Source organism: Wolffia australiana, chromosome 1, assembly GCF_029677425.1.
Source record: "Wolffia australiana isolate 7733 chromosome 1, ASM2967742v1".
Lineage (NCBI taxonomy): Eukaryota > Viridiplantae > Streptophyta > Magnoliopsida > Alismatales > Araceae > Wolffia > Wolffia australiana.
The window spans coordinates 20,818,830-20,843,953 of NC_135835.1; the positions used below are offsets into that span (position 1 = coordinate 20,818,830).

The window sequence follows — 25,124 nt, forward strand, 5'->3', positions numbered from 1 at the left end:
TGCCTGCCGATCTTTTCCAACAGTTGGCGCGTGGCGGCTGATCTTATCCGCTGTTCATCCTCCGCGCTCTAATTTAATCAATCAACGTCACCATTGACACTAACATCTTCGTCGATTCTCCGCGCCACGTCGAACAAACTGACAGATTAGCCTTTCGAAGAACGTTCAACGATTAAAAAAAGCGTCTTTTTTGGCAAAACAACGGTGCCCACTTCTCTTCCTCCATGGAAAACAGCTGCCATGCAGTTGAATGAACTGTTCATACAAATAAATTCGCTATCTTTCTGGCTATATATAAATATATCTGTGGATCGGCAACAGAAGAAGCAGTTGATCTTGGATTTCCGGGCAAAGATAAGAACAGAGACTCGAGAGATTACGGCAAACTGTTTATTAGATCTGGAATCCTGCCAGTTCTTTCGCCGTTTCGGAGAGGCGCAGTGGAGAGAGCTTCTCCGGAGATCACCCTGCAAATGCGCGAGGAATTTCTTCGCTGAACTTCGAGAAATTACTCTTCCGCGAGAACCCATGTCGCTGCGGAGCATAATCCACGACGTGAGAGAGGAGATCGGGAATTTATCGAAGAAGAGGACCGATTCGAAGCGCGCTGGCTATGGATTTCAGTGTCGTTCTCGACCCAAATCGCTTGTTCATCCTTCGCCGATGGGGAGAGCGACGGACGAGGAGAAGAAGAACTTGTGGGCGAGCGTGCCGGTCGAGCTTTTGAGGGAAGTTCTTGCGAGGATTGAAGATTCTTCGGAGTCGTGGCCGCAGAGGAAATCGGTGGTCGCCTGCGCGGGAGTTTGTACGAGCTGGAGAAGAATCGTAAAGGAGATCGTCGATTCCACGGCGATCTCACAGAAATTCACGTTTCCCGTCTCGCTGAAGCAGGTCAGCGCTTTAAAATTTTTCTCGTTTTTCTTTTTGCTGTATTTCTCGCTGCAGGAAGAACGCCAAATTTTCCTTTTTTTGCTGTATTTGTCGTACTTCTCGGAGTTTTTTGATACCCAAAGTTTTTTTTTGGCTGGACGGGACATTGTTCATCATCCGTACCCATCTGGGTGTGGGTATTATTTGCTGCTAACCGCAGTAGAAGTGGCATTAAATACTCGTGCCACCCTGGAAGATTTTATGGATGGAAAACTTGAGTGTTCTGAATTGGGAACTCTTGCATTTGCATTTGAATATTTGCAGTAGAATTGACAAGAAATACGGTGCATGTAGGCAAGTAGGTCTGTGTTCTGAATTGGGAACATTTGCTTTTGAAAATTTGCCGGTTAAGGTGTGATTTGGGTATGATGGAAATTTGCTCTTTTTTATTCGGTGGACGAGCTAATTGTAGTTAAATTGGATGCGATCCATTCTTCTTCTTCGCTTGAAGAACTTTTTTGATCTTCGGATGGATCGTTGCTGACTTGTGTAAAATGTGATGCATGACTTGAAGCCCTGCTCGCGGGACTCTTTTGTTCAGTGTTTCATCAAGCGGAACCGATCAAAGCAAACTTATCACCTCTATCTTGGTCTTACCCCAGGTAATCTCCCTCTCTCTATCCATCCATCTCTCTCTCTCTATCTCTTTCTCCTCTCTACCTCTTTATCGCTATCTCTGCTCTCTGCTCCCTACCTCTATATCTCTCTATCTCTATCTCTGCTCTCTTTTCTCTTCTCTCTACCTCTATACCTCTCTATCTCTATCTCTATCTCTGCTCTCTGCTCTCGACATCTCTATCTCTATCTCTATCTCTGCTTTCTTCTCTCTACCTCTATATCTCTCTATCTATATCTCCATCTCTGTCTCTGCTCTCTGTTCTCTGCCTCTATATCTCTCTTTCTTTATCTATATAGCTTAGAGTTTGTGTGGGTGGACGAACAGCTCTGGCAGAAAACGGCAAGTTCCTCTTGGTGGGCAGCAGAAGTAGGCATCTGACCTGCACAGACTACATCATTTCCACAGATCCAACCAACATATGCGAAGAAAACGAAAGCTACGCCGGCAAACTCAGGTGGGTTTCCAATCTTATCCCCTCTGGAGAGAAAAAAAACAACGATTTTTCCCCTACCCAATAGATCAATTAAGCGTTTATATTATTTCTTAATTTCAGATCGAACTTTCTGGGAACGAAGTTCGTCGTGTACGACTCGGTGCCCTCTCACACGGGGCCGATCGCCGAGAGAAACCGCTCGGTCCGGCTTCGATCGAAGCAGGTTCTTCCCAGAATTCCATCCGGCAACTATCCCGTCGCTCACGTCAACTACGAGCTCAACGTCTTGAATTCTAGGTCAGAATCTCCTTTTCTCTCTAAACCCATCTCTCTCTCTCTCTATCTTTCCACCTCTCCTTGATATTAAATCCATCTTTCTCCGTCTATGCATGCATCCAGGCATGCATGTGGTCGAGTGTTCCTTTCTCTTTCCTTGCGATTACTCCCCCATCTATCAATCTATACCTATAAATTTCCAAATATTTCTATGTATGTGTATCTCCAGTCTTAGACGCTTCTTACTGGGATCTTATCTATCTCTCTCTCTATCTAACTCGAGTCTATCGATTTATGCAAGTGTCCGTGCATGCCTGAAAGTGTCTGAGTGTACTTTTCTCAATGCATGTATCTTGATCATTCCATGCATGTATCTTGCTTTTTCTGGGATCTCATCTCTCTCTCTTAACCTGTTTTTCTCTCTCTATCTACCTCTCGTTCCATCAAATCTATCTCCGTCTAAGCATACATGCATGTATGTGTTCCAGTGGACATATCTCTCTCATTATGACTCTCCTCCTATCTATCAGTATACCTCGAAATTTCATGATCTTTTATATGCATGTATCTCTCTGGACGTAAAAGATATGTGTAAAGAATTCGAACAAATTAAGAAGAACAATTAGAGGATAGAGGATAAGGAAAGCGATAAATAGATAGATAGAGACAGTTGTTAACTCCTCAAATAATATGCTTCTCTCTGGTGTCATGTATATCCGTCCACCATCCATCCATACTTAGGTAGTCATGCCTGCATGTGTTCAAGTCGGCCTATCTCTTTCTTTATGACTCTCCTCCTATCTGTTAATATACCTTTAATCTTTTCTTTTCTATGCATATATTTCTCTAGACGTAAAGATGTGTAAAGAATTTGAGCAAATTCAAGAAGAACAAGAAGAAGAGAGAGGAGGATAAGGAAGGAAAATGAATTTGAACAAGAACAAATTCAGGATAGATTTTTTTTTTGAAGGATGGAAATTCAAGATAGATAGAGGCAGTTGTGTATTTCTAACTCCCCAAATAATATGCTTCTCTATGGTGTCATGTATCTCTGTCCACCATCCATCCATATTTATCATCTTTCCTGGTTGAAATATGTTCAGGGGGCCAAGGAAAATGCAGTGCACAATGGATACTATGCCGCTGTCGGCCATGAAGGAAGATGTGGATTCCTTACAAGCAACCATGACCCCACTTACCCCATCAAAACCCTGCCAATGTGATGCGGCGGCGGCGGCGGGGGAGGTGGCGGCGGCGGCGGCGGGGGAGGTGGCGGCGGAGCGGGTGGTGTTGGAAAACAAGGCGCCGAGATGGCATGAGCTGCTTCAGTGCTGGTGCCTTAACTTCAGGGGAAGAGTCACTGTTGCCTCAGTGAAAAATTTCCAGCTTGTTGGTCCTGATAAAGAGAAGGTTGTTCTCCAGTTTGGCAAGGTGGGCAAAGACACGTTCACCATGGATTACCAGTACCCTCTGTCTGCCTTCCAAGCCTTTGCCATCTGCCTCAGCAGTTTTGATGCTAAGATCATCTGTAAATAAGTAGCTTCAACTCTAGCTTAAGCCCCTTCAAAAGGTCTCTTATTTTGTTGGATGTGATTGGTGAAGATTTCAATTAAATCAAATTCTTAATCAATGGTTGGGATTGACAAATCTCGATTGATGTTGAATGATCAGACCAGGTCTATTCTTGATAATATATAGATAAAATCCTCTTTCAGATAGCTGTTGGGTTCAACCTGACTGCTGTACCTAGAATGGTTCTGCCATGACCCTACTCAGTCAGCCTCCAATCATAGATAGATTGATGTCACCACACCTGAGGTAAGGGCGAATGAATGAAACATTAGGGGGCAAACTTAGGCTTCTGGATGTTTTTTTTATTATTGTTCTGGGGATTCTTGATACAACTGTCGGATTTACTCCCACCTGGTCTTCCCCTCTTCCAAAACACAAATGAAATGCAACTGGTGTAAGATTTTTAGAGAGACTATGATGAAAATGATTCTTGCTTAAAATACTTTGAAAAGTATCTTCAAGGCTTCTGCTCATACCCTTTCATTTCTCAGATCAACGGTGCCAGACATATTCCTTGGCATGATGCTTGCATGATTATAATATACCTAACCTTTCACTTCTTTTTTATAAGTTAAAGTGCTAGATATAGAACAACGAAAAAAAAAAACTCCACTAGCGCACTTCGAACCATACTTATCCCCTACAAAGTCATTATTTCTATAGCTATATTGATCTGCCCTGATCAAGCCTTTCTAGTGAGGGAATTAAATGGCCTTCCAGTCAAACACACATCTATTTCTCATTTCAGTTCACTGAAATAAATAATGTTTATTAACATTATTTATTTCATAATGATTGATGTGCGGTGATTATAAACATTCTAAGAATATCTATATGATGGTGGATTATGATGAGATTGTATAATTGAATATAAATGTGTATTCCATACATTCCTATGGATGATATATTTGATAAAGACATCAATAACTATTAGACAAAATAAAACTATTTTATCCCACTCATATGATCTTTGATTATTAACCATTAGTGTGGCAACACTTAGGGATAGTGGGTGCTTTTTAATGAAAGAGTTCACTGAAGTGATCCGTTGGAATATTCCTCAATGTTATTATACTTGTTTTAAGGTTGTGTAAGTGGTCCACATATCAATGACTTATTGTGGGTGGGCGAATCTAGAGAGAGAGAAAGCTAACCAAGATTAAAAACTTTGTGAACTATAAAGAGAGAAGAGAGAGAGGGAGGGAGTCCAGCAAGCCAAGAGAGAAAGAGTCTCGAGAGACCCAAAATAGAGCAAGAAGTCTAGAGAGATACAAAGAAAGAGAGAGTCTTGAGAGATCCAGATAGAGAGAGAAATCCAGAGAGATCCAGAGAGATCCAGAGAAAGACAAGTCTAGGGAGATCCAAAGAAAGATAGAGAAGTCCAGACAGATCTGAAGAGAGAAAGAGTCCAGCGAGAGAGTCCGCAGATAGGGAGAGCCATAGCTTCATTATGCCGGTTAAAAAATACCCCTAAAAATAACAAATCACCGATTTCCCGGCTGCTTCCAGAGAGTCCACAATCCACATAGAGAGAGGGGCCGAGAGAGAGAGACAGCTATAGAGACAGAGAGAGAGAGAGACAGGGAGAGAGTCATAGAGACACAGAGAGAGAGAGAGAGAAAGAGCTATAGAGACAGAGACTCAGAGAGAGAGAAAGAGAGAGGGCTGTAGAGAGAGAGAGAGAGCTATAGAGACAGAGAGAGAGAAAGAGCTACAGAGAGGGAGAAAGAGAGAGAGCTATAGAGACAGAGACTCAGAGAGAGAGAGAAAGAGAGAGAGCTATAGAGTCAGAGAGGGAGAGAGAGAGAGAGCTATAGAGACAGAGAGAGAGAAAGAACTATAGATAGAGAGAGAAAGAGAGCGAGCTATAGAGAGATAAAGCTATAGAGACAGAGGCAGAGAAGGAGAGCGAGCTATAGAGACAGAGGCAGAGAAGGAGAGCGAGCTATAGAGACAGAAAGAGAGAGAGCTATAGAGACAGAGAGAGAGAGCTATAGAGACACAGAGAGAGAGAGAGAGAGAGAGAGAGAGAGAGAGAGAGAGAGAGAGAGAGAGAACGATAGCTTCATTATGGCGTGTAAAAATTATCCCATAGAAAAAAATAACAAATCGCTGGCTTCCAGGGCGGACACGACAACTGCAGCCAGCCTACCTCATACTCATTTAGTAGCTACCTTCTTTGTACATGCACCGTAAAATACATGCAAATTTGCACCCCTCCTCCTCCCTTTATTCTCTCTCAACATCTACGCGGCCCATCTTCCTGCGCTTCCCCCCCTGGCTCAGGCCGCCTGCATCTGCCTCGCGTTCCCCGCCGCCGACGACCTCGGCGAGAGCGGGATGGTCTCCCCGTCCCCCGCCGGCATGTCGTCCGGGTGACGCTCCGCCCACTCCAGCCCCCTCACGAACTGCGTGAACGCCGGGAAGTGCTCCGGCGAGAAGAAGTAGGCCCCCATCCTCTGGTACGTCAGCTGCCCCACCGGCCCCCCCCTCCTCAACCTCTCCTTGAGCCTCTCGAACACCGCCTTCCCCCCCGCGCTCTCCCCCGCCACCGCCACCCCCCGCCGCGCGCACGCCCCCACAATCTCCCCCACCACCGCCTCCGGGCTCGCCCGCGCCGCCGCCGGCTGCGCCGCGTCCGCCAGCTCAATCCCCCCCACCACCGCCCCGCACCCGCGCCGCGCCAGCATCTCCGCCACCGCCTCGTACCCCTGGAACCCCGCCGTCAGCTCCGCCGGCCGCGCCCGGTGCTTGGACCACGCGTGCACCACCGGCACCTTCCCCGCCACCGCCACCCCCGGCAGCGCCGCGCAGGCCGCGGCCAGGACCCGCTCCCCGTGCTCCACCAGCCGCCCCGAGTACCACGCCAGGAAGAACTGCCCGTAGGGGCTGCTCCACGACCCCCCGTGCTCCTTGAAGAAGCTCGTCGCCTCGGGCGACTCGGTGTAGCGCGGCGCGTCGTGCGGCCCGGACAGCCCCCAGTACGGGTTCCCCGTCTCGTCCGCGTGCGCCTTCAGCTGCGCCAGCAGGTACTTGTCGTAGCACTGGAACTCCCCCACGCCCGTAACGCCCCCCTTGCTCTGCGACGGGTACCTCAGCTCCCCGTCCGGCCCGAGTCCTACCACCACGTCCTGCTCAAAAGACAAAAGCTTAGCCCCGTCCCGTTCCGTTTTCAGTTCTTTCTCTTGCATGTATGTATATACCTTGATGGAGGAGCCGAGGAAGTCGGAGAAGGCGGAGTGGAAGCTCTGGAAGAAGGCGGAGTAGACGTGGAGAGGGGATTTGCCGTGGAGGACGGGGAGGTCGTCGACGGAGAGGGAGAGGCAGCCGAGGTGGCGCTTGCCGGCGCGGTCGGTGAAGAGGATGTCCGGGTCGGCGTCGGCGATGGCGGTGAGCCAGGGGGGAAGAGGGATGGCGGGGGCGGTGCAGGCGTGGAAGTAGAGGCAGGGGCGGATTTGAAGGCCGGCGTCGCGGATGGTCTGGGCCAGGGCCAGGTAGCCGGTCCAGTCGTACTGGCCCATGGCTTCCTTCTCCACCACGCCCCACCAGATGGGAAGCTCCACGCCCTCCACGCCGAGCAGCTTCAGCGCCTTGAGCCCCGCCGCGATCGCCTTGGCGTGGTTCACGTTCTTGCCATCGGATACGGCGTCCAGAGGAAGCCCCACGAACAGCTGAGGTTTCCGCTCGGCCTGCGTTGATTCATCCTGATCGTCAGTCCCGCCGTCGAGAAGCAGACTATATCCGAAATCGAACGGGTTAAACGAGCTCGCGATAATTTCAAGCTTCGGCGAAGAAGGAACCGTCAATCGACAGATTTTCTCTTCTTTCTCCCTCGAGAAATCATAATTCACAAAAACTTGCGGTATTTCGTTCGAGATGAATGAAAAAGACGGATCGGAGAAGGCTTTTGGGACAAGAAAAGAAGGGAGAAACGAAGACAGAAGCGTCTCTCGGGAGATATTTCTCCCGCGATTAAACAAAATCCATCTGATTTGCGGTAATCTTGTTCTAGAAGAAAAAGACGGATCGTATCGGCTGATTCTAGAAATTCATAAAAATTTACGGTGTTTTGGCCGAGAAAACAACGGATCGGAGAAGGCTTCCGATGCAAGACAAAGGAAGAAAGAAAGTACCGTCAATCTCCGAGGTGACTCCTTCTTCTGGACCGTCTGACTCGCGGCTTCGCCGGCGACCTCCGATCGGATGGCAGCACAAACAACGGCGTGGCCTCTGTTGCTATGCTGAACGGCCGCTACCACCGCGCCGCTGTGGTGGTGGTGCTTGCCGGAGGCCGGAACAGGACACCTCATGCTCTGTGGAACGTGCAGATGGTGCGCCCTAGTCCTCGCCGGCATCATCAACACCTCCGCCGAGGCAGCTCCCGCTTGCCTTGCGATGACCGAGGCCTCCATCTCTGCGCTTATCGAATCCAGGGATGCTCAATCGAATCAAAAGACAACCGATGCTGATCACGAACTCTCCAACAATCGATCTTATTGACTCCTCTTCGACTAGAAATCGAGCGAAATCGAGCAAGAAATCGAGGGATTTGAATAGAGATAAGGAACGAATGGCTGAAGAATGACAATGAATGATGGTTGGGGAAGAACGAGGGATTCTTATTTATAGTCGTGGGAGGTTTGCCACGTGTCAAGCTCCCAGGTAAGTGCGTGTGGGGACAAATACGTTCTAGGCGGTAACCGCTCCCATCCGGTCACGCGATCCGCGAGATGACGCGGAGCGCTGAGCGAAAGCCACCTGGCAAAGTCAATCTAGTCAGATATCTCCACCATCTCCCGGTCAAAGACAATGGTCCTAGAAGAGTGGACGGTTTATCCTGAGCCGTCCGATTAGAATCACTTTCTGATCGCCGTCCATCGTCGGGTAAAAGATAAGCGCCATCCGATCTTATCCCGAGCCCCAAATAAAATCCGATCGGGCCGGAATCTTCGCACCTGCCACGTGTGCGGAGGATATTCCGCCAGCTGTACACGCGTGGGAGGTTAGGCGGCACGCGCGACTCGAAGTTTCTTTTCGAAATAAAATCAAAAAATAATTTTAAATGGATGGTTAGCGGTTTTCCGTCGTCTTAAACTCTTAGCGCCGTTGTTTGTGCCCGGAGTTGGGCCTATCCGTCCACGCAACGCTGACCTGGCGAATCCGACGGCCAGTTTTGTCCGGATCTGTAGATCAGCCTCCCCTAGAAAGTGATCTTCCAACCCACTAGAAAAAATAAAAAGAAAAAAAAAACAAATGCTGACGTAAGCCGGCGCCGCTATCTGTCGTAACCTCGCAAAGTGCGGCGTTATTGGGCCGACAATAGGACTGACAGAGACGGCCCAAAGAAGGAAGCTTAAATAATTAAGTCAACGAGTCAACGCCGCCTAAAACCACTCAACCCGTCTCTCACACCAGAGGGAAAAAAACTGGAATAAAAGACTAACGGCAGGTGACTCGTTGACCTCCACGTCGGAGCCAAGCAAGATCTTGAGCTCAGGGGCTCCATCTCACGTGATGGCAGCGAAACCTATGGGCTCGTCGTCGGCTCCCGCCGCCGCCGCCGAAGATGTAGCTCGTGGCCGTGCTGGCAGAAAGAGGTTGACTTTTTAGATGGTGAAATACCATGAGAAAAATTAAATTAGGAGGAATTATAAATAAATGCCATTACCCGACACGTCGGTAATGGCGGCGGCAGTTTTCTGCTGAACGATGGCCTTCAGATTGTTACCGGAGGCAAGGACAAGGAAGTTTCGGAGGTGCTGCTTCTGCTCCTTGGCACTGGTCGTCTTAGCAACCGCCTCCTCCAAAGCGGACAGATCTTCAAGCCGGGCGCGTGGAAGAGAGAGGAGGACCTGCAATCACACCGCAAAGGTTCAGGATTTCTGGTTTAGGGTTCAGGGTTTAGGGTTTATGAGAAAACCTGTCTGGGAGCCGGGTCCTTGTCTGAAAAATAAACAAAGATCTCTCGGCAGAGGCCCAGGAGATCTGAGCAGACAAAGGCATTGGACTCGACACCTAAGGCTTGAATTCCAGCGTATAATAGGTCCCTGGCGACGAAACCCTTCAGCTCTGGATCGTCCGTGGCAGTGGCAAGAAGGATGACGACGCCACAAAAGGAGACGACTTTTGAGACCGAGCCGCTATCCGTCCAAGCAAACGCCTCTCTGCAAATCTGCAACGCCGGCACTGCCAGAGCCTTGTGGCCCAACACGAAGCTGCAAAATTCAATGTTTAGTCGACCCGAAATTGATGATCACCATAGAGAGAGAAAGTCAACAGAGAAGGATTACGCCGTCAACGAAGTGGATGAGAAGGAAGAGAGCGGCTTGAGGGAGGAGGGGTCAGCACGTCTGATGCTGGCCAGCTGCTCGAGGGAAGGAATCCCCTTGTTTCGAGCGGGCAGGGCGAGGAGAGAGAAGAGAAGTGTGATCTCCCGGGTCAAGTCACGGAGCAGCTTCTCCTCCATGACTTCCACATTCAGGTCCGGGCCAGGCTGGTTGCCAAACTGGTCGGGGACCTTGGCCCGGCTTTCGCGCAAAAGCCCGGCCCAGGAGTAGGAGAGGGCTTGCTGGCAGTGCATGAAAAGAGGGTACAACGTCTTCTCCAGCCACTCCTCCCAAAGATTTGGGGGGCAGGATTTCACCAAGGGAATGAGGACCAAATGAATAAGCTGGCGAATGTGCCTGAACTCCATGGTCTGTATGTTCTCCATTACAGCCGCGGAGAACGCTGAGCTCTCCACGCAGAGGAAGAAGCCCTCCCCCGCCATTATCGACAGGCCCAGCACGTTGTAGCTGCATGCAAGAAACAATCGACCCATTGGAATCAATGCTAAATCCCAAGTCCTAAAAACCTAAACCCCAGTGTGTAATAAAGTCTTTAGTCTAACCCTAATTCAAAACCTGAAATATTACTTCATAAAGTCTAATCCATAAATCCTAAAATCTTGGGCCTTGAAAACTAAAACCCTAATGTCTGCAGACGCACTGTTCACATTGTGGAACACCTATGACAACGATGCTGTTCACTTAGGTGCTGTTGACATACTACACCGCCAGGGGGCTAGAACCAACTGTTGTCATCTGAGGGCTCCCCAGCAACCTGCTGAAATATCACTGGTGTATACCTTTCCTTTCTGTCATGGACGTGGACAAGGCAGGTCTGTATGTAATTAGGATATTTAAGCTCCCTCCACGCAAACAAGCTCTTCCAAACGCTAAATATTATCATATATAAACCTCCCTGGGTGGCATCCAGGGCATGGATGGATCAGTCTCCAAGCACGACCCTAGGGTCGGTCGTACCCGACACCATGTTTTTGTCAAAAAAAAAACTATAACCCTAATGATAAACCCTGCAAGGGCATGGATGGATCAGTCCCCGAGCACGTCCCTCGGGTCGGTCGTACCCGACACCATGTGTTTGTCCAAAAAAAAACTATTAACCCTAATAACAAACCCTGAATATTCATTCATAAGGACTAATAAGTAAATCCTAAATCCAAAAAACATCAACCGTAACCATTAACCTTAAAAACTCGACCTTAAAATCGAAATCTTACTTCATAAAGACTAAACCCCAAAACCTGAAATTCTACAGCCCTAAACCCTGAGCCCTAAACTCTAAACACTACGCTAAACCCTATTCTCAAAATTCTAAATCGTTAACCTTGACTCCTAAAACCTAGGCCCTAAAAATAAACCCAAAATCCTTAATGTCAATCATAAATCCTGAACCAAACGGCTTTGGGAAAATGATCAGTTTTTAAGGGGAAAGTAAAGACCAAGTTTACCAGCTATCTCTGACGCCCTTGAGCCAGTTTCTGATGGTATTTTCATTTGAGCCAGAGTCCATCTCGATGGAAGGATACTCCAGACGACCTGACTGGCTTTTGGAAGGCTTACTGGCCACTTCACCGAGTAGACTGGTCTGCTCAGATGGGCTCATCGTCATAGCTAATCTAATTTCGCTCGGCAGTGACTGAGATCCCACCTGAGACCACAACACATGTATCGACCGCACAAGCTGCAGGTAAAGTAACATGAGATTAGTGTTCTTCCGAGAACTCCAGAGAGGGGGGAAGGATATTTTTCTAGCTCTTGTGGTACCCGTAAAAGTGGAGGAAGGATCCACGGCAAGTGAGAACACATGGGATGCTGGGAAGTCGAAACCTCAGTGGCTGCTTTCTTCGCTCCACCCCTTCTGAGAGCCTTCTCGAAGAAAGTTACATTGTGGTAAATAGACCACATAATCTGTGATTTAGAGAAAAGCATCTTCAGTCCATTTGGGTCATAGAGATAAGATCTCTGCCATTCCGAATCAGTCCATTGATTGCTCAAGGGTTCAAGCAACCATGCCAAGACTTCCTGCTGCTGCTGAATCCTGCACACATAAGAACATATATTGGATCCTTGAACATAATATACCATAAATTGAACTGACTGACAGCGTGCCTACCCAGAGGAAGATGCCATGACAAGAATGGCTTCAGCGATCATATTATGTTCTCCACGAAGCAGAAGTCCCTCTCCTTGGAGGTAAGTCATGGTCTCTGCGATTCCCTACAAGAAGGAATGCAACAATAGAATTAGCCGTCATTCATCCCACCAGGATAACAATGACGATTTTGTCTTGTCATCGTCCCTTTGTTAACCTTGGATGAGGATTTTGCCTGCGGCAGGATGAGATGGAAAAATCGTCATCATCATTCAAGTTGCCAATGATGACGGATTTTTCAATAAAATTTACTATCATAAAGAAAAACTAAATCGACTTCAAAATATAATTTCTTATTGTCATTGAAATGGATATCTCTATTGATCCTTCTATCACTCGTTAAAAAAATGAACTCGAATTAGAAATTCCAGAAAAATGGATGTTCAAAAGATTTTTTCTATTTGTCACAAGTAAAAATATGCTATTAAATGTTATCCAACTAGAACAAATGCAAAAGGTTAAAAAATGCTTACCTTCATATGAGGCAAAATACTTTTTTCAGAAGCTCTGGCAATCCGAAGAAACGAAGTGCAAATCTGCAATCTTGCGTGGCCAGCAATGGTAGCACAAGAGTCCTGCATAACAAAGCAATCCTATATATATGAGAAAAAAATAGGAGTGCAAATAATAAAAATGATCACACATACCTCAGGAGCCAGCGGAATTGAATTCAAAAGTTGAAATAGCTTATCTATGACACAACCAACTGCTTCAGGGAAACATCTCAAATAAGGCCCAAATGCATCTAAATACCGCCCTAAAACCTCTGCTAGGGCTGGTTCAGTCCATTTTAAACCTAGGAGCTCTCTTAATAGCCCTACAAAAGACAAGTGATCAATTTGCAGTGACGAAATGTAAAGAAGGATGAGCACAGAATGACTCAAAATGGTACCTTCCAAAACGCTTTTCAGTCCAAATTTAACCTCCTCGGGGTTGCCAAGCCAGTTTGGTTCCTCAAAAATTGCACCAATTATTGTTTCCAACCCCAATTGCATATTTTCAAGCAAGCTTTGGCCCTTGAAAAAACAGATGCAGACTAATCATGATTTAGAATACCATAGAATCGGCTCACAAGAATCTAACCCTCAGGAAAAATGACTTTCAAGAAAAAATGAATTCGAGAGCCCCAAAGCTTACATAAGACTACGTCGTTTAAGGTCCCACTTTTAAGATTGTATTATATTAACCCAAGAAAAAGAGGAGAAAAACAAATTTATCGAATATCATGCATGGAATGGCTATTGTATCCAGCGAAGTCGTATTTGTTGGGAAGAGAAAAGGACAAGTGGAAGTTTTTATCAAATGGAATGGCCTCCCCGACGAAGATGCATCTAGGGATCCCCTGAAAGCCATACGCGTCCAATTTCCTGATATTCACCTTGGAAACAGGGTGATAATGGAAGAGAGTGGAAACGATAAGGCCCCGATTAGAGTATATGAGACATGGAAAAGAGGGTAGTCAAACAAAGGGCATTAACAAGGCAACAAACATCAGGGGATCTTGTATGCGGGGTGGTTCTGACGTGGCAACTAACACCCAGCCTTGACTGGGGGTGGGAGGAGGAATAAACAACACACATAATTAAGAGGTGAGACCTCAAAGAAAGGTATCTTTTGGCAGTTGGATTTCTTGAAGTGTGCAGGAATCTTGAAGGGACGTGCTGTACGGAGCAAGGGGTAATCCCAGGGCGCTCGTGCTATCAAGGGGAGCTAGGTAACAAGAAGATAAGTAATCACTTGAAGCTCAGTCAAACGATCTCTACCGTGAGAGTGTGACATTCACAGCTATAAGTAGAATGATTGTATCATAATTCTTGCCCACAATAAACATCGTTAAGGTCATTCTCATTGCCCACAGCTTGAGTGATGGTGAGAATTTCATCATTATCTTCATCAGCCTGGTGGCAGATGACTAACAATGACAATTTAACCATAGGTGTCAACACAGTGAAGTTAGCAGCAGGAGAGTGGTGAAGGCAATGATGAGACGAACTTGTTGTCGTCATCATCATATGTGATAACAAACACTGAAGTAAAATGAGCAGGACTGGAAACTGAAGTTATATGTCACCGACCTTTAGTGGTGGCGGCGCCGAAGATGCGACGTAGGCACTAATAGTCATTTCAACCCTTTGAGAAACCTTTGCTGCCGCTATAACTGGTTTGTGCAAGGCAGCAAGCCGAACGAGCTCCAACTGTGAGAAAAGTGTTTGCATTTAGAGTTGATAGGTAGTGAGATGGTGGTTTCAGAAGTAAAATCAGTTTAATTTGTCACTTTTTATTTCTTTGAAATAATATTGTGTAAATGACAAAGATAATAACGTAAACTATTTTTCCGTAAAAAATACTTCATTGAATGCAGAAAAGTGGAGTACCAATCTAGAGCGGTACTGGCTAAAGCCAACCCTAGAGTCAAGTTCACTGCTCCATAATTCCCACGTGTCCATGACTTCAGTTCCAGATTGGACAACCTTTGTGATCATACGCCTGAAGCAGACATCGAGAATCGATGCACATATGTCATCGTTGATAATTAAGTTTAGTTTGTTCTTCATTTTTTCAGCAGCCTGTGTAGAAGTTTTTGTCTTGGAAGATATGTCCTTCAAAATTACCTGTCAAAAATGCAAAACCTGAAAGTTGTTTATTCATATCCTCGGATCAGAAAATAAAATCAAGGGAGCATGATGGCGACTACTAGCGTACCAGCCAAAAGTTCAGTGAAGAGATGTGGAGTGTGAATTTGTAATGCTGGAAGTACACCATCATCTGGGAACACAAACATGATCATAGAAATTTTTAAAATGGTGGAATAAGAAGTAATAAAATGGAAATAAAACTGTTTCTTACGCGCTGTCCATTTTAACAAAACAATCTTAACAATTGGACGCCAAATTGAGCTTGTGTCTCAGGAAGAACCGATAAATATTCTTTATTTTAAAACATAACCGGTAAAAGTCATGAGATGGACAATGAAAGTAATTTTAAGTGTAAATCAGATACAAAAAAATCAAAAGAAACTCACAAAGTAACTTCTTTAATCAAAGTAAATTAAAACAACCATCACCAGTTTCTGGACCGTTAGAGAAGAAACTTCCATGCGGCGACCCGATATACAAAAAGAGTTAATGACAGAAATTGGGAATTCTTTCCTCATTAATAGTTTATCGATGGATACATATACTGACTACTGAAGGCATAAAAAAGGATCTCATAAGAAACTCTCTTAACGTCCAACTATTAAAGGGTATCCTGAAAATTACAGTTTGAGATGTAAGTGCGGAGTTCTGAAGAAATACCTGTTGAACGTACTGGGAAAGTGCACCCTCATCCTCAATAGTGACCTGCATAAATGAGGAACCAAATGCCACCATACTCTCACAAATGGATTCAGAAAATATAAGTTCCCCCTCATCCATTTGCTCTGAACTGGAACCGTATTTGCTCAATAACTCCCCCGACGCATTCAGCAAAATGCGGAAAACATTCATCATTGCACCGTCGAATTCATTAACAGATTCGTCATTCGGCCGTTTCCTAAAAATAGAAACGTGAATGATTATCTTTTCACAAGTATTTACTTTTATGAAACATCTAAGTCAAAGTTTCTTCTGCATGAATACCTCTGGGAAAGAAGTTTAAAGAACTCACACGCATGGACACGGAAGTCAACAGAAGACAGAAAGAACCCGCATCTGCCAAAAGTCATGTCAGATTCCTAAACGTTATGTTCAAACAAAAAATACTTTTTTAAGAAATAACAGCTTACACATCAATTAGCTTATAATTGGCAAGGTCAGGTACAGGTGCCCATTCCGCATACGCATTCACAGCATTTAGTGTTGCCGTGACAGCTGCTGCATGCTGTTTTGCAGCATCAAATTGTTGCTTACTTGCTTCGTTGAATGCACCAGTAAAATGTCTTTCAAGCAACTGCAGCGCAAGGGACGGTTAACATTTAACTTTTTTCAGTAAACAATTACTGTGGAATTCATTTTGAATGTGTCTAAATCAGGAAACTTACGCTATAAAGGAGAGGCAATATTTGTGACAGGGACTGCGAAAGCCCACGTAACAGCGATTTTCGCCGATCACCTGAAGAGTCGATTCAAATAAAAGCCTGATAGAAAATATGTGCATTTGAAGAGATATGAGAAGAACCTTCTAAATCTTCATAGTGGACTGTGATATCTTCAGGAAGCCATCTCAGCAACATAGACACGAGTTCGGCCTAAATTTTAAAAGAAGAATTATTTCTTATATAGAGTCACCAAAATTGAATCCAGGATGCAAATGACGGAATACCTCCAAAGGACCTTTATTAGATAAAGATATTAACGAAGGCATAAGTTCTTGCCAAAGTTCCAAGCCTTCTCTCCTGATAATCTAAATTTAGGAAAGGAAAGTGACAAGGATTAAAGCACATAAAAAACAGTAGCCTGATCCAGAGGCCAACGCAAAAAACGAGATACCTCTGCAACGAGGGCAGCAGCCTGACTCTTCAGAGCCCATGCTTCATGCGGGATAGATATGCTAGGTAGCAATTCGATGGCTGCATTAGCGAAGTACCTTCTTTCTGCGGAGGTTAACTCCTCCCATCTTACTCGAACTAAGTGCTATAAAATAAGTAATCAAGCCCCAGTTGGAGGATTGCAGTAAATCAAAATATAGAAAGGGGGAAATTGTGAGAAGATATATTGACAAGGCATGATCCACCAAGATTGCTACGATTGAATTTGAAAGAAAAATGTTTGATTAATATTACAGTAGAGGCCTCATGAAAAATGAGAATCCTTACTGAGACTACCGACCAAGCTAATTGCAAATTGTATCAACATTACGAAACCAAGATCAATACGTAGTAAGGCACTATTTGATGAGAAAATATTTGTTTCAATCAGAGATATTAGTATTTGTTTCAAAAAATATACTATGGAATATCCACGAAACCCAAGGCTAAAAAGAGCAGTTCATTGGCGTTAATGATGTCATAACTTATAGATGTTTCTGTTCAAGTAGGTGATACAGAACTGTCAGAGATATGTAATCCAGATAGCCAATAAATTTCAATGACAACGAAAAAATCCTACTGTAGTTCGAAAGAGATATGCAAAATCTTGATTTTTAGGGGAGATAATTTGAGTAAGGAAGAACCTGCAGCATCTTCAGTCCATGCAGCCGAATCTCAGCTGACCAGTCCTTTCTAAGCAATACAAATGATGTGCTGCCCAAGAGACGGACATCTCCGTTTCTGATCTGCATTATCAATTTGACTTAAATGAGGATGCTGAAATTCTATTTAAAACGCACAACCCCCATTCTCCACTTGATTAGTCCCAAAGCTTATTCCTTTATGCACTCCTATTACCTCTCTATTCTAATTTATAATCATATCATCAATTATAAAAGTGAGACGATGAAAAAAAAGCCTTCTTGACAGCGTCCTATTCATCATACGATTTGTCAAGAAGAAGCGTAATATGCACCAATCATTTAAATCAGAGTAATGAGCAACACATCGACTACAAGTTTTTTTTCAAAAAAAAAACAAAACATACCGATTCCAAGTAAGATAAAGCAGTTCTTTTCGCGTCGGAGGGGGAACGCCAATCCATCGCCGTGTTAATGGCTTGGGCCACATTGACGGCAACGGTTGCACTGTCGTCCATCTCCAAGGGCTTGCCGCGGCGCAGGATCACCCTCTACCGAGAGGACGCTTCTCGAAACCAACCTCTATGATCAGATACCGAGTTTGACGGAAAAAGGGCCGATGGCGGCATCCGATCAATCAAAAAAACTGATGAAAATTCCAAAAAAAAAAGGAAAAATCCGAGATATCCGCCGTTCCGACAGCAAGAAAATCACTTCAGAACTCCATTACACGGCGGATGAAGCGGCGCCGTGAAGAAGATGATGAAGAACAACACGCCGAAGAAGATCTTAGACGAGGGATAGAGCAGAACTGGCAGCGCCGCGCCGGGAACTCCGAGCCTAATGAGCTTTCTAAGCTTTGAGTAGCCTTGGACAGGCGGCGTCCTTTACGGAATTACGGGTGACCCGAACCCGGCCCGACAATCTCCACGGGTCTCCGGACCCGTAAATTTAAACAGGATCCGACTCACCTGCCGTTTTCAATTTTAGTAAGGAATCTTCTGAAAGACAAAGTTTATTATTTTGATCATTCCGAAGACGTTGACGGACGAGGAATCACGGAACCGACGTCCTAGTTAACTTGCGTCTACGTCGTCCGTATTGCGGAGTCTCAAAAGTTTGTTAAAAGATGACGGATGAACGGACGGAGGACGACTAACGCTGACTAGAATCATTTATACTAATACCAATAAAACTTCATTTATGTTACTAACTAGACTCTGATGAATAATACTGGAAATATAGTGCAGACACGCAGATGTGGATGAAAAATCGCCCTGTCTAGGAGCTTGGATGAATGATGGGACTGTAGGATCGTCAACCGGTCTCTGGCTGAAATAACCGTCCCGTCCAGGGCCTTGGACGGTAGACGGGACAGTTCCTGTCTCCTGTGAAACACAAATTCTGAGTGGATGTATCCACTGCTTCGTCCCAGAAGTCGGACGGGACGAGAATGTCTTGGACAGGACGGGGTGTGGAAAATATTTCGGCTAGGGAATGCCACGTCCAGGATGTGATGCCCCGGACGTGACGGAGCGGATGACGAAACATGACGGACATTGACGTGACGAAACTTTTGTCACGTCACCGTCCCGTCACACATCCCAGCATATGCAAAAAAAACCGTCATGTTCCCATCACCGTCCCTCCACAGGGTGTCCTGTCACGTCCCCATCACCGTGACAGTGTCACCATCACCGGTGAAGTGAATAAAGCCCTACTTGAACGGAAGGTATATCTCCAATTATTTATAGAAAGCGTCAGTTTGTGCTGCGCAAAAAAACAGGGACTTCTGTGCAAAATGCCAAGAAATCGAAATGGCCATGTCACGTGTCGAAATCTCAGTCGTCGGGAAGATTAAAAATAATGATTTTTATATGTATTTTCTGTCTGTTTTAACTTTTCAAAAATTCCGTCACGGCCGTCATCTGTGACGGCCATTCCGTCACATCACGCGTTCTAGGCACCCCGTCACTGTCACATCCCCGTCACGACCACTTCGTCTTCTGTCACCGTCACCATCACAGACCCCTAAAACCGTCACCTTCATGTTTCCGTCACGGTGACGAGTGATGTGATGGATGAGGAGTGACAATTTCATCTGTGCAAATTGGGATGTATAGTGCAAGGGCGCGAACGGGATGGTAATTTTGTCTGTGCAAGAAAAAAACTTCTCGTCCAGGACTTCGGATGATTGATGGGACGAAGAATTGTTCCCCTGTCCCTGGACGGGACGATTGCTTCATCCTCTAGGGCCTTGGACGGGGGACGGGACAGTTATTTTATCTTGTGGGAGTATATTATGCACATGACAGGTCCACCTGGCCAATGCACGTGCTGTGCCACATGTCAATTTCTGAGTGGTCTAAGACTGATGCGCGTGACAGGGCCTTGGACGGGACAGGACACGGACTAAGAAAAATGGGACGGGACTAACTTCATCCCGTTCCGTCCATCGTCCACGTCCCGGACGACCCTGAACTTTATTGGGATGTAGGACGGGACAATCTTCGTCCAGTCCCGTTCTTCGTCTCCGTCCTGGACGATCGTGCACTATCAGCCGGAAGGTAGTAAAGGTGGTTAAACATAGGAATCAAATTATAGTCGGAGGTTTAGGAGAATGATTAAATTGCTCGGTTAGTGGCGGCTATATAAAGGGCTGAGGAGCTTCTCCGAGGTCCTCTCATGGCGGCAGCGGGGATGGGCGTTCGAGTGCCGGCGCTGCTACTGGTGGCTCTCACGGCGGCAGCGCTGCTCCTCTTTTTCCTCCTTCCCGCCCTCTCCCCCTCCCCCTCTCGCGGCGCGAGCTCAATCGATCAAATCGGCTGTTCTTCCGCCATTAGAACGCCAGATCCGGTCTCTGCGACGGAGGACGACGTCTCCTGGCTCCGATCACAGCTCGATCTCAATGGCCTCGTTGATCCTCCGTCCACTCCCGAGCAGTGGCACGCCCTCCGCAAGGGCATCAACCCTCGCACCCGCGCTCAGCAGCTCGAAGATCTCCGCCGGTACCAAAATCTAGATCTTCAATTCATTCATCGCCGGGCCCTAATTTCTTCTCGATTGCAGATACAAAGGGATTTCGCACTACGAGGAGGATAATCGAACCAGGCTGTCTTGCCCGGGGGAGCTTCTAGTCGAGGAGCACCATAGCAACTACGGCGAGCCGTGGGCGGGGGGGCGGGACGTGTTCGAGTTCCTGGCTAGCGCCGGCGGTCTCCGGCCGTCCGATCTCGTCCTCGAGATCGGCTGTGGAACCCTCCGCGTCGGCCTGCACTTCGTCCGCTACCTCGACGCCGGCCGCTTCCACTGCCTCGAGCGCGACGAGCTCTCTTTAATGGCGGCATTGCGCTACGAGCTGCCTTCCCAAGGGCTGCTCCACAAGCGGCCCGTTATAGTCCGTGGAGAAACCATGGATTTCGACAAGCTCGGCTCGTCGTTGCAGTACGATTTGATCTACGCCAGCGCAGTTTTCCTTCACATTCCGGACAAGCTGGTTTGGGTGGGTCTGGAGAGGTTGGCCCAGAGATTGAAACCCAGTAGAGGAAGGATCTTCGTCTCGCATAATGTGAAGTTTTGCACGAGATTGGGATCGGAGGAGTGCGGGCGTCGGCTCAAGGAGATTGGGCTGGAGTATTTGGGGAAGAGGATCCATGACAGTCTGCTGTTCAACCACTACGAGATCTGGTTCGAGTTCTGGAGGCCCAAGGCTTAGAATTCTGGAGAATATGGAAGAGTGGCAATTCAGGAGGGTGCCTCACCGTTTTAATCAGGCGAGTTCGGGGAGCAGATCGATTGCAAATTGCAATGCCTCTATTGGCTTCTCGGCCTCTGATCCAGCAGAAGACTCCATTAAGTTTATCGTCGAATATAATCCTGGTACGCTGCCCGTAAAACTCAAAATCTGTTTGTTGCATTCTTGGGGGGTAATTTGACTCCTCAACCACGCAAATCGAGTGTTCTGCTTGGCCAATTTTTTAGTCTCTCTTGATTATTTAATCCATTTCTAGTCTGGTTGATCGATATATGTGGATGGGGTTTGTGTTTTTTAAAGGGTTGATTATGGCAAGTTTCTGGAGTCTGCCATGCATATAACGATGAAGGGAATCATATGTGCTGGAAGATGGGTACAGTTAGAGAAAAGCATTTATCAAATCACTTGTCCCTGACCTTGGAACCAACTATAGGAGTGAAAAAACGTGTTGATCTACTGTATCTTTTTTCAGAATAAGAAACAGAAGGTTTAGTAGTGTAATAACGATTGAGAAACTTGGTCTTGATTTTTACTAAGCCTGTCTTCGCTAGGAGTTGGTGCACTGAATCCAGAACCAAGGGGAGTGCTTGAATCCACAAACAGAAGCGAATTCAAATAGAAAAATCTCTCAAAAAAGAATAAATATATTTTAGGTTTGTTCTGAAGGGTTTTATCCGCCTCTCTATATGCTGCATTAGGAAAAAAAATACAAGCAAAAATTCTGAGCTCTTGAGTCTTTATTAAAGAGATGTGTACAAAATAATTCAGATCAGTATCCTATTTAACTCTGTATTAAAGAGATGCCTACAAAATAAACAACCATGAATCTGTATATAATTCAGATCCTTGTTAATTCATTCTTAGTCAAATCAATACAAATACGAGATGTGTACAAAATAGATCAGATCAGTATCCTGTTTAACTCTTTCTTAAGGAGATGCCTACAAAATGAACAACCCAGAATCTGGATATAATTCAGATCCTTGGTATTTCATTCTCAGTCAAATAAATACAAATATCAGATGTGTACAAAATAATTCAGATCAGTATCCTATTTAACTCTTTATTAATGAGATGCCTACAAAATGAACAACCCTGAATCTGGATATAATTCAGATCCTTGGTATTTCATTCTCAGTCAAATAAATACAAATATCAGATGTGTACAAAATAATTCAGATCAGTATCCTATTTAACTCTTTATTAATGAGATGCCTACAAAATGAACAACCCTGAATCTGGATATAATATAGATCCTTGTTATTTCATTCTTAGTCAAATAAATACAAATATGAGGTGTGTACAAAATAATTCAGATCAGTATCCTATTTAACTCTTTATTAAAGAGATGCCTACAAAATAAACAACCCTGAATCTGGATATAACATAGATCCTTGTTATTTCAGTGTTAGTCAAATGAATACAAATTTGATTATCATGGTGTATAATATTTTACTAAGTGATAAATAGGATGCAATCAAACCAGCAGTAATACACCAGACCTCATCATAGTTCTGAAGTTAAGCGTGCTTGGGAGAGAGCAGTACTAGGATGGGTGACCTTTTGTGAAGTGCTGTTGCACCCCTTCTATAAATTCTTTTTTAAAAATATATTAAGTCATCAGTACAGATTTAAGATGCATAACTCGCATACAGATGAAATTTGATAAGCATTAGTGATATCGAACAGTCTCTTTATAATTTTAATTGTTCTTTTTTGTTCTTCTATGTCATGAACTTTTCTTGAGCTCATCAATGTCATATCTTCTTCCTATTTAAACTAAGATTTAAAATAGATTTAATGATTCCATATCATCCCAATTGATTTGAATAGAAGAATCTCAAAAAGAAAAGTGAATAACGAGCTGAACTTAGGTGTCTCACTTAAAAGAAACATGCGATAAAGCATGCCAACAATTGATGTATGGGCATCTAATGGGAGCCTACCTCTATCTGATAATACCTCAAAATACAGAACATTGACTTTGGTTCAGACAATTGTTTCTTTTGAATTCTCCTATTGAAGTATACACTGCTTTGTGATCCAATATTCACAACAATGTAACGAGATATATGAATCTTGTGCCTTAACACACATTTATTGTACTGTATTTCCATTTCTATTTCGTTAGTAGGATGACAATTTAAAGACTAGAAAAGCTCTCATATTTTTGGTGCACGACAGAATGTTTGACATTCAAAAGGTTAGTAGACTTATTGTGAGCTAATGTTTTATATTTCATTTTTGGTTAACAGTAACTACAAACCAGTCAATCTCAATCAAACATTGCTCTTATGGAAAATAAATTATGTCCAAATTATATTGGACTGATCTTAGAAGTTATACCCTTCAATAGTTGTATTATATCATATCAATGTATTTTTATACCTAATCGTTAATAATTATGTAATTATCTTTTGATAATCATGATTTGATAATTATTCAACTATTCGATCATTAATTGACCAATCTCCTGAAAATGAAGTATAGGTTAACAGTTATTAGATTGCATCAAGCACCCACTGATAGATCATCATGTCTGAATATGCCATGCTCCAAGTTATGAATCTGCCTGGAATCTCATTACAATATGACTGAAACTAAAGTAAATTGATAAAAACAGTCAAATGTATTTATTTATAAAATAATAATTTAACATTAAAAATAAGTCAAAATTTTTTCCAAATATTATCAATTTTACATATAGAGCCTGTACAATTATAAACAAACTTAATATATTGTAAATGATGCATTTGCCAAATATTTAAATAATACACATAGATTTATAATATTTTTAAGAGAAGTGATAGATCAATCCTTAAATACACAAAATTATCATAAACCAGTAATTTCACCTTTTAATTCCAGAAATTTTTTGAATGCCGCATATTTGGAGGAGAAACCATGGCTTTGAGCAGAAAAATGATACATCTATGAAATTGGGTGGAGAGACGAGTCTATATATTTGTTCCATGAATTTTTATAGTAGAAATGAAAATGAGCTCTACGCAATTTTCACGGCGACCTCCACATGTGGAAGGGGAAAATACTAGTCTTTTGGAAGTTAATAAAACATATCTATTGGTCATTTTCCAAAGATGGTGAAGGATAAACTATTGTTCTATCCATTAGTGACCAAATGGGACCATACTATATACTGAGGATAAATGAGGGAAATATAACTTTAGTGGCATCTTTGTGGGTGTTTAAACACGACATATTGAATATTCCCTAATTTGTGGGCTTAATACCTTTTAATTGGAATTTCCCTTTTTTCCTGATCACTCATGTTAGATATGATATCCTTATTTTTATTTGTTGAAACAACAATTTTCCTTTTCAAATTTAGAGCAGTCAATTCAAGTTTTTTATATCTTGTAGCGTTCATAAACATAAAAATAATAATTAAATGTGAAATAAAATGAGACATATATGATGGATATTATGTGGTCGTCAAGCAAATCGTGTTTTATTTAAGTTGATTGAATAAAAAATTATATTCATTGTTATTTCAGTGTGATGTTTATAATGAAGTCAATGAATATGTGCAATGACCTAGTGAATTATGATGATATCATAATAGAGTGATCAATAGTCTTTAAACATGTAATCTAAATATTCTTATTTGATAGATGGTTGAGATGGACATGTTATCCAAATAGAAATGCACTATCTGATACTAATGCGATGAGTATAATTGATCTTGTGGTTACTAGTGTGGTGACACTAAGGACAAATAGTGGGTACTCTTTTGAGAAAGAGTTTACTGTATTGATTCAAAGAATCCATAAATGGTATTATACCAAAACGTCAATCATGTTGATTCATATCACGATTGTATAATTGATCCATTGACTTGAGACACCAATAACATTTCGTGGATGGATGTTTACATT

General features: G+C 44.1%; 4 protein-coding genes and 1 pseudogene across 6 annotated transcripts; 3 read left to right on the forward strand and 2 right to left on the reverse strand.

The window, feature by feature from the left end:
* Positions 1-303: 303 nt before the first annotated feature.
* LOC144710434 (tubby-like F-box protein 3) lies at positions 304-3,888 on the forward strand. The gene is made up of 5 exons (XM_078584206.1): positions 304-891; positions 1,445-1,532; positions 1,874-2,003; positions 2,103-2,279; positions 3,362-3,888. Exons 1-5 carry the CDS (start codon positions 529-531, stop codon positions 3,792-3,794), a joined length of 1,191 nt encoding a protein of 396 aa, XP_078440332.1. The 5' UTR covers positions 304-528; the 3' UTR covers positions 3,795-3,888.
* A 1,992-nt stretch (positions 3,889-5,880) lies between these two features.
* On the reverse strand, positions 5,881-8,440 carry LOC144710501 (inactive beta-amylase 9-like). Its single transcript, XM_078584307.1, has 3 exons — positions 7,964-8,440; positions 7,034-7,519; positions 5,881-6,961 (listed from the first exon to the last, which is right to left on the reverse strand). Exons 1-3 carry the CDS (start codon positions 8,240-8,242, stop codon positions 6,113-6,115), a joined length of 1,614 nt encoding a protein of 537 aa, XP_078440433.1. The 5' UTR covers positions 8,243-8,440; the 3' UTR covers positions 5,881-6,112.
* A 716-nt stretch (positions 8,441-9,156) lies between these two features.
* Positions 9,157-18,339, reverse strand: LOC144710488 (ARM repeat superfamily protein). Of its 2 annotated transcripts, XM_078584287.1 has the most exons (22): positions 17,882-18,339; positions 17,478-17,579; positions 16,796-16,939; positions 16,629-16,709; positions 16,485-16,554; positions 16,348-16,418; positions 16,093-16,256; positions 15,947-16,018; positions 15,623-15,860; positions 15,030-15,092; positions 14,702-14,938; positions 14,402-14,521; positions 13,219-13,342; positions 12,974-13,143; positions 12,800-12,901; positions 12,288-12,391; positions 11,939-12,212; positions 11,623-11,855; positions 10,121-10,624; positions 9,751-10,045; positions 9,499-9,682; positions 9,157-9,414 (listed from the first exon to the last, which is right to left on the reverse strand). In XM_078584287.1, the coding sequence occupies exons 1-22, from the start codon at positions 17,990-17,992 to the stop codon at positions 9,338-9,340; spliced, it is 3,540 nt and encodes a 1,179-aa protein (XP_078440413.1). In that variant the 5' UTR covers positions 17,993-18,339; the 3' UTR covers positions 9,157-9,337. The 2 variants fall into 2 exon arrangements, with proteins under 2 accessions (XP_078440413.1, XP_078440422.1); XM_078584296.1 differs by lacking the exon at positions 17,882-18,339 and having other exon boundaries at positions 16,796-16,932; positions 17,478-17,576.
* Positions 18,340-20,142: 1,803 nt separating this feature from the next.
* LOC144710511 (S-adenosyl-L-methionine-dependent methyltransferases superfamily protein) lies at positions 20,143-21,764 on the forward strand. 2 transcript variants are annotated; one of them, XR_013583305.1, is made up of 3 exons: positions 20,143-20,482; positions 20,544-21,353; positions 21,529-21,764. XR_013583305.1 is itself a non-coding variant. In XM_078584318.1 (2 exons), exons 1-2 carry the CDS (start codon positions 20,160-20,162, stop codon positions 21,187-21,189), a joined length of 969 nt encoding a protein of 322 aa, XP_078440444.1. In that variant the 5' UTR covers positions 20,143-20,159; the 3' UTR covers positions 21,190-21,501. The 2 variants fall into 2 exon arrangements, 1 of the variants encoding a protein (XP_078440444.1); XM_078584318.1 differs by lacking the exon at positions 21,529-21,764 and having other exon boundaries at positions 20,544-21,501.
* A 933-nt stretch (positions 21,765-22,697) lies between these two features.
* On the forward strand, positions 22,698-22,813 carry LOC144714284 (5S ribosomal RNA; annotated as a pseudogene).
* The last annotated feature ends 2,311 nt before the right edge of the window (positions 22,814-25,124 follow it).